The sequence below is a fragment of the Sycon ciliatum genome, chromosome 1 (assembly GCF_964019385.1).
Source record: "Sycon ciliatum chromosome 1, ocSycCili1.1, whole genome shotgun sequence".
NCBI lineage: Eukaryota > Metazoa > Porifera > Calcarea > Leucosolenida > Sycettidae > Sycon > Sycon ciliatum.
The window spans coordinates 4,941,732-4,956,535 of NC_088643.1; the positions used below are offsets into that span (position 1 = coordinate 4,941,732).

Sequence of the window (14,804 nt, forward strand, 5' to 3'; positions counted from 1 at the left end):
TTTTGAGCATTTTATCACTATAAGCGATATATCACTATGACCGATACTGCATGAAATGTATGCGAGTGGGGTGTCAAACGACTCAGGGTGCCGTGCACATACGCACTGCATAGCTGGCTACAGCTCATGTCACACAACATCAGCATTTCCTCACGATGGAGGCATATTTGGCAACTTGTACAAGCAGAACTCACCAAACAACACTGGATACCGTAATGTCGCGTGCATTAGCCGGGGCTTATATGCCTATAAGCCGGTGATGGAGTCAGGCTTGTACACAAGACAGGCTTATACACGAGACAGGCTTATATGACAAGCACCACTCAATGACCAGGCTTGTATGCGCAAACTGCTGACTTTTGGACGTCAAAACCAACATTTTCCAACGGGATTTTTTTTCTTTTTTTTCGCAAGTGTACGGTACCATGCAAACATGAACATGTAAAAGGCGCGCTCACCAGTCTTGCGTAGTAGCCCGGCTTACGCACGCGACACGTGGCGCGTCTCGTGTACTGGCCCGGCTTATGCATGCGACAGGCTTGTACGCGAAAAGCTGTTGCAGATTTCATGCTTCTACACGAGACAGGCTTATGCACAAATCCGGCTTATGCACAAATCCGGCTTATGCACGCGACATTACGGTAAGTTAGTTCTTCACGAAGAAGTAACACCCTGTTCTCCTCTGACACCACTTGATTTTACAACAATCACTATAATCGATGCAAAAATAATGTAATAAAGGTCTTTTGAAATATGAATTTGATCACTATAGGCGATATATTACTATAGACGATTATTGCTATACGCGATAACTGTGTATACTTAGTTATGGCAAATGAAAATGAATTTGAGAAATTGATCACTATATCCGGTATATTACTATAGCCGCCAACCTTATAGGCGATACGTACTGTACTTGGCTGCATGCAGCAGAGCGGCGCGGTTCCAGTGACACTCGCCATTCGCGGTACCGCGATCGTGCTCAACGTTTTTGATGACATTTAGCCCACCTGCGCGCGCGTGAAATCCCAAAAAAATCCTCGTGTTCTGCCGGGCCTGTGCAACGAATTAAAACTCCCCCGTATAAAACAATTAATTAAGTGCGGGAAACAATGCAAGCCGTGACCGCGGCTTGCATTTTTTGTATCAAGCAGCGAAGCGAAAGCTGGTGATGAGCCGCGGCCTCGCTGGACCAGCTCGTAATGATGACGTTTCATGCCGTGGATGTGCGGCGGAGCGGCAGTGGAACCCAGCCCTTAGGCAAAGGAAATTTGTCATGAATTTGTTTATGCTGCATAGATGGAGAGCTGCACACTCTGGCTTATGGACTCTACAGTGTAGTCGTACTGCTAGTGTACTGGCATTAGACTATCACATGCAGTATACTGTCTGGCAAGAGGACTCAGGAGGGAATAATGGGACTGACAGAAGACACGAAAAACGAGAACATAATTATGGCGAGAAAGTAATTACTGGCTAAGAATTGCCCTAAGACTTACCGCTTCTCAGTGCTCCATACCAGGAAGTAGTACAATACCTACTCCCTGCTCCATACGAGTGTTTTCTCCTCATTCTCTGCATCCTTTACCCCAGGAGTCTCGTCCATTTAGCGGCTCAAATGCTTGAGCTCCGGATAGCGGAAAATAGCTCGTTGTCCATTAGCGGCTCTAATAGTACCTGGTCTGAAGTGTCGCAGTCTAGCAACTATGATTTTTTCCAGGAGGGTACGGGTTGCAAACCCAAAGAGACCCTAAGCTTCGTCTATCAAACAAAACAATTGCCCTAAAAAAATGGAAGAGGAAAAGAGTGAGCGAGCTGGTCTGAGCGCGCTACTTTTCAAAAAACAGAAGCTGAAAGCCATCAAAGTCAAAGCATTCTGGCTTGCGCATTTGTGCAGGTCACGAGCGCTAGCGCGCTAGTACATAGTCGCAGCAAACGCTCGCAGGCCAGAGTTGGCGCTATTTGTGCTGTTTGCCGCACGCGGCAGCTGGATGGATCACGTGATCCAAGCTGACAAATAAGGTCCGATGGTTCAGCTACATTGAGCCACAAGCGACCATGATGACTGATGAGTCTGATGACGTGACGATGCACCATAACATCTGTCCACGTAGATCTACGTACAGCGTACTAATGAGAACGAAAGGAATCTGATTGTTTGTTTGCATTCTGTTCTGTCAGTGCTGACTCGCTGTGTAGCTTTTTGTTTTGAGACAGCTATGAAGTATGATGAGGAATGACCTCTGCTGAGGCTCTAGCTCTGGCACTGTCCTTCGTGCAAAATCGTGGTCCTTGGCTTGGGTCGAAGTGTAGACAGTCTGTCTAAACGTAGATAAATTTTACAAGACTGTCTCGGCTGAATGAAGGTCATGCCATCTTTTTTTTTAAATTTTGATATTCAAGTAATAGTCGGTGAAGAAAGCGACGCCAACTGAGTCCTGAGTCCTAAGGATCCTATCCTCCTTCTATCTACTGTAGTACTGAGTTAGTTGTAGATGATATTCTACCAACACCGTTGTCGGTGGGTATTTTTTATTTAGAAAAATTAATGTTGATGTTTGGGTAAGCCTTGGTAAACTTGCATCCTAGGTGAGTGGCTTTTAAAGTCGGTTGGACTTATGTCGTGCTGTCATAACCGGGACGTTCACCTAGGTTTGGCTGGCGGGCTTAGCAAGGTCGCTCTCCTCAGACTGCGCTCCCTGCAGCCACGCCGCGGCTTGTTCCAGGATGCCTTCTTGAAGCGGATTGCACGCGAAAAGAACACGAGCCTTTCTCTAGTGGCTAGGTTCAAGAAGCCTGCGGTGTACATCACGGATGGGCTGTTTCTAGTGGGCCGTTCCGTGGTGCGCTTGAGACCTGGAATATCCAATGAAATCCTTTGCCACATTCCCCGTAGCATATCGCTGAACCGGAGCCCGCCAACTTTTCTCATCCAGCAGAAGCCATGCTGGAACACGTCACAAGGCTGGCATCCAATGCTGTACGGACTGATGAAGCTGTGCGGCAAGCTGGCCAGGGTAGACTTGATCACGGGCTCGTACCAATGCGTCACGCTGCCGCGGTCGGTGCGTTTTGCCTCGCTGACCTGGGCAACGTATGAGAGCATCGTGGCTGCGTCGTGTAACAGCGACGGCCCTGCCAGTGCGCTGGGCCTGGCCGTGTTCAATGTGGAACCGTTCAGGCTGGTGTGTACGCTGCAGCTTTGCCGCTCGGGGGCACTGCAGGGTCAGCGTCTCCACAAAGCTACGGTGGACAATGACCTATTAATCGCCGAGTTTAAGGAGCGCAAGCGCGCTAAGGCAACGCTGAAACTATTCGACTTCAGAGAGGTGGTGCGGAGATTCACAGACGAGAAATTCAAGTGGCTGCTGCAGCACTCCGCTGTCGATGTGTTCTGGGAGAGCATTCTGCGGGAGGACGGGCTGCCGTTCACGACAACAATAGACTGTAGTGGTGAGCGCATGATCGCGCCGCTTTTGACTCTAAGCGGAGTGGAATTAGACTCGCTGGAGATTGGGGACACGAAACCGTTTCCCTTGCTGATCAAGCGTCGGCTAGACAACAGGGCACCGTCAAAGCAGTGTGCAGCGCTCCACTCCATGCTCTCCGGCAGGATAGCAGAGTACGGTGAAGGCACGGGGCCGTTCGTCTGTGACGATACGTTTGCGGAGGAGAACGCCACGCTGGTTGGCATGTGCCCACTGCTGCTGCACCAGTCGAGCGATTGCGTGTCGATGCTGCGGTACTCGTCCACACCGGGCGGTGTTGACCTGCGCGTCACACCATGCTATGATATACACGTCGACGACAGCGTGGGCGCCGGCGAGCACCGGCCGGCCAATGTCAGCGACGACGTCTACACGAGATCCGGTCGCCTGGTCAAGCGTTTGGTGAGCCTCAACGAGTTTGAGGAGAGCTTGGTGAACAGCCTATACTGCGATCCGGATCTAGGCTTTCTGGTCATCACGCTAGCGTCCAGGCAGTCGCCAGGCACCGGGAGCGTTTGCTTCTATGATCTGCACACTGGCGTGCTGCTGAAGAAGCTTGCGCTGGAGAATTGGAAAGAAGGTGGCCATCACAAAGCCAAGCTCTTCAAAGATACTCTGGTGCACGTGCACTCCAGTGGCTCTTTAACGCAGACCGATGTCTACCTGCTGGCCAAGCCGGCGCTAGATCTTTGAGCCTGGCACGGCAATGCCTGCCGGCTGCTGTCGTGTGGTGGCATCACTTCACACAGAGCTTCGGCAAGTGTGGCCGCTATTGCCGGCGTCTGGAATGCCATGGGCTCTGTCCTGCCGTCGTTTTCATCCAAACATGTGCTTGCAACGCGTCACTGAATGTGGCCGTGGAGGCCCACACATGTTCTCGGAGGACGTGGATCTCGATACGGCCCGTCGGCGGTTTCCTGCCGTTCGTCTGGTCTCCTGGATGCGCTCGACAGCTTGAACAACACTACCCGGTAACCCCGCAAAGGTTACGGATCAGTGTCGGCTCTTCTCGCGTTTCTTCTCGGAGATATCGGCGCACAGGAGTAACGATGATTCCGAGACCTTTGGTCGGAGGAGTTACTTTTGCCCCGCCCCCAATTCCATCCAATATGTCACCGCCCCCGCTGTGCAGCATCTGATGGTACTGTGGTATTCAGTAAAAAAAAAAAAAAAAAATGCTGCAGTGCGTCGTGGTGATGTGGCAGTGTTATGCACCTCGCAGGTATTGTTCCTCACCAATCCCCCAGTCCACAGCGCTACAAGCAATCCGCACTAAACGATGGCGCTGATTCCCTGATGCCTTTCCTCTGTGCAGGTCGACCGCACTATTGTTTTTAAGATTAACATCATTATTACTTCTGCATGTGCATTACATACTATGATCATGCTGGCTCCATCCCTTATCTGGCTCTTTAACGCAGACCGATGTCTACCTGCTGGCCAAGCCAGCGCTAGATCTTTGAGCCTGGCACGGCAATGCCTGCCGGCTGCTGTCGTGTGGTGGCATCACTTCACACAGAGCTTCGGCAAGTGTGGCCGCTATTGCCGGCGTCTGGAATGCCATGGGCTCTGTCCTGCCGTCGTTTTCATCAAAACATGTGCTTGCAACGCGTCACTGAATGTGGCCGTGGAGGCCCACACATGTTCTCGGAGGACGTGGATCTCGATACGGTCCGTCGGCGGTTTCCTGCCGTTCGTCTGGTCTCCTGGATGCGCTCGGCAGCTTGAACAACACTACCCGGTAACCTCGCAAAGGTTACGGATCAGTGTCGGCTCTTCTCGCGTTTCTTCTCGGAGATATCGGCGCACAGGAGTAACGATGATTCCGAGACCTTTGGTCGGAGGAGTTACTTTTGCCCCGCCCCCACTTCCATCCAATATGCCACCGCCCGCTGTGCAGCATCTGATGGTACTGTGGTATTCAGTAAAAAAAAAAAAAAAAAAAAAATGCTGCAGTGCGTCGTGGTGATGTGGCAGTGTTATGCACCTCGCAGGTATTGTTCCTCACCAATCCCCCAGTCCACAGCGCGGCAAGCAATCCGCACTAAACGATGGCGCTGATTCCCTGATGCCTTTCCTCTGTGCAGGTCGACCGCACTATTGTTTTTAAGATTAACATCATTATTACTTCTGCATATGCATTACATACTATGATCATGCTGGCTCCATCCCTTATCTCCTAAGCTACCACCCCCCCCCCCCCCCCCCCCCCCGGTGCGTCTGCCCAGTGTTGACTCCGAGACCCATGGTCGGACGAGCTGCCCAGGCCTCACCACCACTGCCGTTTCCGTGCTGCCTTCTCGATACATACGTATGTACACTGCATATCATGTGCACATTCACATGTCTGAAGGTTTGTGGTTTTTCAATAAAAAAATTAAAAAAAGCGTGGCACAGTGCCATGTGTCATCGGTAGTTCGTCCCGGTATCGGGCTGACCTGGTAGTCCCAGCTGTGACTGAAGTGCCGTGTTGGGTGGAGCGTCCTCTTGTCTAAAGGCCTCGCCGTAAGTCGCCCAGCCACCCACGCAGGAACTGGATGGTTGTGAGATTGAGAGAATCCAAATGCCGAGAGCTTGAAAAAGCCCCGTGGTCTATTCGTACGTAGTCTTTGCGCTGGTTTGGACTAGTATTCGGGATTGTGGGACGCCCTCTCCGGCTCCACGCTCCCCAAGAATGCCTCCGTAAGCGGGCTTAATAACCTACAAGTAGCTGCCCGCGACTGGATTGTATACGCATGTGCTCACTGGGTGCTTTCCTCATCTACTGCTCAGTCTTTTCTATGCTATTCTCTCCTGTAACAGAAGTGACCTGCCATACACTTTTCGTGGACTTTTAATAGTAGGCTATTAATAGACCTATTTGCAGCTAGAGTGACTAGTGCATGTTTCACTTCCGTTTCTTTGAACATGTACGTTTGAGTTTCCCTGCAACCAGTGGCGGAATCTACCCGACCCGGTCTCAGTCTGCACTCTCAGTAGAAGCCAGCTCGACGAACATGTTTGAGTTTCTCTGAATTGTGAGCAAGTGGCTGACCACTGCTCTCAGCAGCTGTATTACTGCATTGCACGCAGCACGGTACTCACCGGCGCGGTTAGAGCCCTGCTTTTTTTCCTTTTTCTTTTTTTGATGACACGACCACCCGTTTTTTTTTTTTTCTGCGTGAGAAAGAACACAAAACGTAAGAAAAAGGCCTAATCCTGCCCGGCCAGTTATGTGGACTTACGGGGGTCGCCATGACAAATTAGAGCCCTGGCTTGAATACTGTTGTGTCCTGGACGCAAAGAGACAATGAAAACAATGCCCTGTCTTGAATAGCTACCCGGGGGCTTTTAATCTAGTGGATGTGCGCTTGATGCTATTGTTCTTGTCCATGCTGTACACAGTCTATGTGCTGTACGCAGTCTATGTGCTGTACGCAGTCGTGTGCAGTACACAGTCTATATGCTGTACACAGTCTACCGTATTTCCTCGATTAATGGACCATGCTCGAATAATAGACCATGCTCAAATAGTAGACCCTCCTAGAGGCCTCACGGAAAAATAGTAGACCATGCCCGAATAAGAGACCCGGTCTCTTATCTGAGTTCATCGCCTTGCGCATGCGCACTAAGAAAGCACGTGGTGGATCAAAAAAGGACGCGATTTTAGGTTGCGCAACTACAATTTTTGTAGTGGCTAGTGCTTTCTTTCATTATTTGAGCACGGTCCACTAAACTTTCATCCGCACATCGCTGGAAATGGTGGATTTTTAACACGTCATAATATAGAAGAACTTAGAAGTTGCGACTTCGGCGGTAATAGTCATGAAGTTGATTGTTCCAACTAGGAACACACGCTTCTAGAATATTATAGAAGTTCTATAATATTATGACGTGTTAAAAATCCACCATTTCCAGCGATGTGCCGATGAAAATATAGTGGACCGTGCTCAAATAATGGACCATGCCCAAATAAGAGACCGGGGGTTAGGGTCCAGCGGATAATGCTCCGAAAATGTTCGTATAATGCTAACCATAATGCTCCAAAAATTGCCTTATAATGCTGATTATAATGCTTCAGCAGGGGTCTTGGTCTGGGACAAAAATGGAAGAAAGTCTGCACATTGTCAAACTTCCAGGAAATTATGGATATCGTCGAGTTGCCACCTTGTCTCTCACGAGCTCCACCACTTCTTGGCACTATAAGACATGATCGCTTCTCCATTGATTGCTCTCCATTCCAACTTTGATGCAGGGTTGTGGCAGAATAGACGGTGTATCAAATCTTTCCCCTAATTATCATGTAGTGAGAGATGAAACCATTATTGCAGGTAGTCATTCATTGTTGGGATGAAGTTTATCTTTGCAAATAGTATTCCTGCCTGCATACAAGCTGCCACTGCGTCCACTCTGTGAATAATGTCTTCATCTGAAACACCAGACGTGAGGCCAGCTCCTGAGATCCGGTCTCAGATGGAGAGCCCTCCCATTTGCGGAAATCCTGAAAACACGTGGTCAGAAGTTATTTTGCCACTGTACATCCTTTGCTTGTGCTCTCATCTTCTCCTGAGTTGAGATGGTGTGTAGACGTATGGCTTGCCACAATACTCTTCCTTTCTGATAGCACTTGACTGTAGGCCTGGTATTACAACCGTCCACAACTAACTGGACGTGCTTCATCAGGAAAGTAAGACAGGCGTTGCTGAGCAATCGACTTGGTACTGAGTCCATGAGAAATTCTAGTTCTTTTCGAGCCTCCTGAGCTGGACTCGGCAAAGGCAGTTCTTTTGGAACGAGCTCTTTCTGTTTATAGCCACTCCTTCATCCTGGTCCAAATTTAGCAATGCATCAGTGTCTACTTCAGTATCGCTAGAGATGCTATCGCCAGAGCCTCTGGCACAACTAGAAAACTCTTCTTCGTCTGTTTGATATTCACTTCGCGTATGTCTCCTCCATAGCTCTCCATTATTCTAAAAGTAAAAGAAACCTCGTAAATATTTTCTCCGGATTTGTGTCACTTGAACTGCCTTGGCGCGGCCTCGGTTGGGCATGCTTCACAAATGGCTTGTACTGTATACATTTACCTGACCACATCGCTACGATCATAACGTTTTTATGTAGCAATAGTTATGTAGCGTTAGTGCTAAAGGTGTTACGTGTCTACACAATCACAAAGTCATGCGCCGGTACAATGCATAGTGCTCAAACGCCCGCAATGGGCGGAGCGTAGTACGCAAGAGGTGCACAAAAGGAGTAAAATAGGGCTGTTTCGTTGTTATTCAGAGTTTCATGACAAAAACCAATCATCAGACATCATCTCATAATCATGATTGTTGCCAAAAACCTGGGATTTCCAGATATTATCCACTATGAAACTCGTTATGCCGCTCAAACCTCACATAATAAAGGTTCCTTTTGAGTTTTTACATTGTTTTCGCATCGTCTCCACCGCTTGGCATTGTTTAATAAAGTAATCCAATGTCAGTTCAGCTCGTCCTCCTTATTGCCATATAACAATGGAAACATAAAAGCTATAAAAACCCTGCAATCGCCACGCAAAGTGGTCATTGGCTACCCCAGCCATGTATTGCTTGGAATAAAATAAAATAATAATAATAATAAAGTACTGTACATGTATGTATGTGCATGCTGGGGAAATGGGGGGGGGGGGGAGAAAGTGCACAATTTTGTTTTGAAAAAATTGCAGACAATTGACTGGTTCCTTACAGGACAGTTCGTGAATAGATATCTTACCCTGAAAGGAGCTCCCGGATGGTTTTCTTCAGTTTTGACCAACGTAACGATGCAGCTAAAGTCAATTGTTTCCTTCTGCAAGTAGAGCAGGCATTATAGGAAGGCCCCATTGTTCACACAGACACCCCCCCCCCCCCCCCCCACACACACACACACATACTCATACTCCTGCCTAGCGCTGAAGCGATGATTGCGAACAAGCTATGTTAGACATAGCAACTTGTGCTGGGATTACACCATTCAACAGCTTGCAAGGCTGATGAATTGACCGCCACTAATTTTAGCCTGGTCTACACCACATGGCTTGTTGAAGTGGCTTTTTCTGGCCAATGAATCCCTTTTTTTAAATTTGTTCTTCTTTTTTTTACACACACACCTCAAGCAGTAGAGTATGGTATCATCTGGAAATGCCTCTGAACGCATCGCTATTCACATCTTTCTAAACTGCAAGTGCATGAAGCTGTGCCGGTGATCCGGTGTATACAGCTCCGTTCTTCTCATAGAATTGCTTCACTAAAGATAGTGATGCTACGCTACTGAAAACCTTGGAAATCGGACACATTGTGTATAGTACAAGACTGTGCAATAACTACCGTATTTTCCGGAGCATAAGCCGCGCTAGAGTATAAGCCGCACTGGAGTATAAGTGCCGTGGACGCAGCAGGACAATGGTTGAAGGATTGGCATCTCCTCGTCAACACCACGAAAACCGTCGTCCTTTCCTTCCAGCCCCAACACACCCTCCACATCACGCTCCACTCGACTCGGCTGCAGTAGGTCCACTAACATAGGCACCTTGGTGTTACACTCCAAGACGATATGCGATGGACCCAACACATCATAGAAACCACCAACAAAGCCAAAAAAACTACTACACCAACTCCACAAGACACGTGGCACAATGAACGCTTCCAGCCTATTGTTAATATACACGACCTACATCCGACCCGTTCTCGAATATGGCAGCCTTGCCCTCTCCAACACCACTCAGCAACAGCGGGACACACTGGAGAGAATTCAACGCCGTGCTATACGCATCTGCCTTCGGATTCCCCTCTTTGCACCAGTTCACCACAGTTCCCTCCACCATCATGCAAAGCTCCCCACCCTTAGCTCACGACTCCTTGTTAAACAAGTCCTACTAGCATGGGACATCCACCACCAAACCTCCCCACCACACCTGCAACAACCACATCTTGCACCACAACGTCAACACCAACCATACACCCTTCGACAGACAAGGACCTAATCCATCGGACACGCACACACAAACAGGCACCGAGATTCCCCCATCAACAGTGCCCTCACCCTCTACAACTCACTCCCTATCGACATCACAACCCAACCTCGTAGAAATTCTTTCCCAAACAATGCACCCAGTCTTCTTTTGAGCAGTACCTGTTCCTGCCCCGGGCATCCCCCTGGTTTCTGATATCTCGAACGTGTACTTAAGGGGGCACATCACCCAAAAATTTCGCATTCAATTGACCGCAACTTTGGTGTTTCTCAGTGGATTTGAGTGAAATTTTGACCACACACTCCTGCCACTATGCTGGTCCTCAGGACATGATTTACAAGTTCTTGCGCCTCACTGACAGGCTTTCCAGGCCGGAAAAACTCAAATTTCCGGCATAGTGCCACGGTGTGCGAGCCACCCAGGAGCCAAACAAATGCATTTACATTTTTTTCACATTTTCGTGCCCATTCTGTCCGTGCGCGGGACCCAAACCTAAAACAAGTCCAGAAGCAGCCATGGGTGGTGGGGTAGGGCCCCTCTACGTGGCCCTGGAATCTGTCACAACGGAACGAGTGGGCGTTCTCTCGCGGACTCCCACAGGCCCAAGTCAATTTTTGAATTTTTTTTAGGTTTAGCACGTGCTACGAGGTCGTACCTTTGATACAACATCCAGTGCTGGGACCTCCACAGCAAGCCATTTCCACAGCGCTGCACACCAAATCCAGGATGCCCTCAGAAACCGGCAAAGACTGCCACTCACGTTTCACTACTGCCTAGTACTGAATCCTACCTGACTTCTTGACACGACTCAAACTTGCCAAAGTCACTAAATCAACGTCAACTACATGTACAATAATCAAGCAACATATCTGCAACGTCACGAGGGTGCTGGCAAAAGTACTGCTGCACGGCGGCGGACTTCGCCCGCCGCCGTGCAGCCCAATACGTGGTTTTTTAACGTGATTTTTTGGACTTTTTTGGACTCGGGGCAAAATTCTGCACACTTTCGCGTGTTTCCATAATACGACAAGTTGCGCACGGTCTGCTCACATTCAAATACAGTGCTGCCAACAAATGACAGCATCCAACAAAAAAATCTTTCCTTGCAAGGGCACATTTTCGGCCATAACTCTTGAACGGCTGGTCAGATAGGGACACAGTTTTCAGAGAATTTGCAGCTATTCATGCTCTTTCAACTGACGTAGCACTCAATATGAATTTACAAATTCGATTTTTCAGCGAATTTTGGGTGATGTGCCCCCGCTTGTTTTTCATGATCCATTGCTTCTTGCCTCCCCGGTTAATTTCCATCTAGCTGTTTCTGGCTAGTACCAGTTCTATCGCACTTATCAATCATCCTTATTGGCGTCACGCCATCGTGGAATAAAAGAATAATAGAATAATAAGCCGCACTGGAGGATAAGCCGCACTGGAGGATAAGCCACACTGGAGTATAAGCCACACTGGAATATAAGCCGCACTGGAGTATAAGCTGCACTGGAGGATAAGCCGCACTGGGGGATAAGCCGCACTGGAGCATAATCTATAAGCCGTACTGGAGGATAAGCCACAGCCCCCATTTTTTCCCACGAAATACAGACATACACCCTATTTATCACCGTTAATTTGATCATCGGAGTATATGTATATCATTAAGTTGCACCCCATTTTGGGGTGGATTTTGAGTGTTCAAAATGCGGCTTATGCTCCGAAAAAGACGGTAAGCTTCGACTGGCATAGTCCTTCTTATACAGTAAAACCTGCGACTAACGACCACCCCTTGGGGTCAGAGAAAGCGGTCTTTAGTTGCAGGTGGTCCTTAGCTAGAGGTCTACACTGCATAACCATAATAATTATAACCGTCCGTGCCTGGCGAAGTGGCCTGTAGTACCAGGATGGTCGCTAGTCACGGTGGTCTTTAGCTACAGGTTTTACTGTAGTATACTAACAGGTGCCGGTCGCAATGGGCTTGTATGGCCCAATCACGTGACTGTACACTCATGATGCGACCAAAAGACTCTGAGATAATTAATTATGAATTATTGTTTTCACATGTGTCTCTCTCTCTCTCTCTCTCTCTCTCTCTCTCTCTCTCTCTCTCTCTCTCTCTCTCTCTCTCTCTCTCAATGGGCTTCTATGGCCCACTCACGTTACTGTACACTTATGATGCGACCAAAAGACTCTGAGATAATTAATTATTGTTTTCACATCTCTCTCTCTCTCTCTCTCTCTCTCTCTCTCTCTCTCTCTCTCTCTCTCTCTCTCTCTCTCTCTCTCTCTCTCTCTTCTGGGACTGACCTGTATGCTACGTAGACAACCACTACTAGGAGAATGGTGACGACATCCCACTTGCTTGGAGAGAGCACTAACTGTAGCAACAGACTCAGTGGACTCTCGCTCGCAGAACCTACGGTTGCGTCGCGGTCGATGTTTTCAGCCATGGCTCGACAATGATTATTTCGGAGCCAGGTCAAGGTACTCTGGTACACCCACTATACTACAAGTACAAGTACAACGTAGCCAGTGCGACTCCTTGAGCTGCCGTCACTTGCACGTAGTCTACATCCTCTATAACAAGCACGTAGTCTACGTGCTGGAGTGGAGCATTCACACGACCAACCGCTATGCTAAAATATAACACCACCAGTGCTATTACTATGTATTAGCCGCGGCAGACTCCGAAAATCAGATTTTCTTTTATCCTAGTCTGCGTACATGATTGTAGCCGCGCGGCTTGCACAAGATTCATTTGTTAGACCTTAGGCAAGTTAGGGTCCACTTATCCGCAACTAAGGTTGCGTTTGTTCATTCGGACACCATTCCCAAGTCATTCCGCGATTCGGAACCAAAACACAGCGGAATGACTTGGGTGTCCCAATGCGCATGACACCACTCCCAAGGCATGAATGCATTGTGCAATGACACGTGTCATGTCACGTGATGGGGAAAAGCGATCGCACGTCATGTCACTGCCAATGACTTTCTAAATACATGTGTGTCGACGGTTTGTCACTTGTGTCCGATGTTAGATTTGACACGCGCTATCACCACCGCAGAGCGATCAAAACCATGCACAGTGAAAACAGTATTGGTGATAGGATAGGACCAAGAGTCCATAAAACGCTTATGGACTATTGATAGGACTGGTATACAGAAAAACCTGTCAAGGCGACCACTCGGATAATTGATTGATTGATTGATTGATTTTTTATTTCACGGATCCTCCAGAGGCAAATAGATGCCTATCGAAGGGAGTCTCCTAAGTAAGTATGGAAAATGAGAAAGTATGTTCGTAAGGGAGAAGAGGTAGAAGATACATTAGATTATAGAGAACAAAAGAAAGGTTAAGGCGACCACCTGTCCTAGAAGACCACTGAAACCAGGACCAAGTGATGCTATTTCCAGTCAATTGACCCTGTATAGGGAGACCACCTGGTAACAGAGACCACGCTTTGAAGGTCACATGAGCGGTCGTCTTAAACAGATTCCACTGCACCGGTAGTACAATGTAGATCTACATTTTTTAATTTTTTTTACAGTGATCACAGCTCACAGGCAAAGACAAAATATTGCATAGTGGGAGCATAGCGATGGTGAGGCGTTTTGCCCTCAGTCGACCTGAGGTCTCGACGTCATGGGGACATAAAACACACCAAAAAGAACTGAGAAGAAGAAAAATGAAAGGAGTGACAGGTACATGATACGAAATGTTCGGAGTAGAGACAGTACATTAGAAGGAGGGGAAAGATAAGACAGACAGTGTTAGGAGGAGAAGGAGAGAAAAGAAGAACAGACGTTATTCGGAGGAGTATGTGGAGCGGAATTTGAAAGTCATGGGGTGAGGCAGATAAAATATGATGCTGATACTCAGAGATGGTCGTGTGCCCACGACCGTCGACCAGTCGTTGGTCTTGAAATGGCGGTTGGCTGCAACCTTGAAATGTTGCAAGTTCTTGGTGCAGAATGGACCAGAGAAGACTCCGGCGGGCAGCTGGTTCCGGACGGGGACAACCGTGCGTGAGGGTAGGCTCGACACAGGTTGCTTCGGGAATGGATTGGAAGGTCATTTGCCAGTTGGTGTGCGTGGGCATTACATCTCTGAAACGTACTACGGGTGGAGTGGACTGTTCGGTGTTGGAGCTGCTGGGGTGGCAACATCCTCTGTAGAAGGGGATGTGCATCTGGACAATGCATCTTGTACAGGAGGCAAAGCGCTGCAACCATCCGACGAAGAGCAAGACTCGACATCCAAGACATTGGGGCAATGGCTCGGATGGCCCTGACTTGCACACCGTCGAGTCTTGCAAGATGGGATGAGGCCGCTCCCATCCAGACAAAGGGGCAGT

At 48.5% G+C, this 14,804-nt stretch overlaps 1 protein-coding gene across 9 annotated transcripts in view; it reads right to left on the bottom strand.

Annotated features, from left to right (window-relative positions):
• Positions 1-14,047, bottom strand: part of LOC135810700 (CUB and sushi domain-containing protein 2-like) — a 41,429-nt gene extending 27,382 nt beyond the window's left edge. For 4 of the 9 annotated variants that reach the window (XM_065324206.1, XM_065324192.1, XM_065324198.1 and 1 more), the window contains exon 1: positions 12,757-13,315. In XM_065324206.1, coding sequence (XP_065180278.1) covers positions 12,757-12,899 — 143 coding nt within the window. In that variant the 5' untranslated portion in view covers positions 12,900-13,315. Of the gene's footprint in view, positions 1-1,499; positions 1,832-12,756 lie in introns of those variants that run through there. The other 5 variants (XM_065324224.1, XM_065324219.1, XM_065324202.1 and 2 more) reach the window with 4 other exon arrangements.
• Between the last annotated feature and the right edge of the window lie 757 nt (positions 14,048-14,804).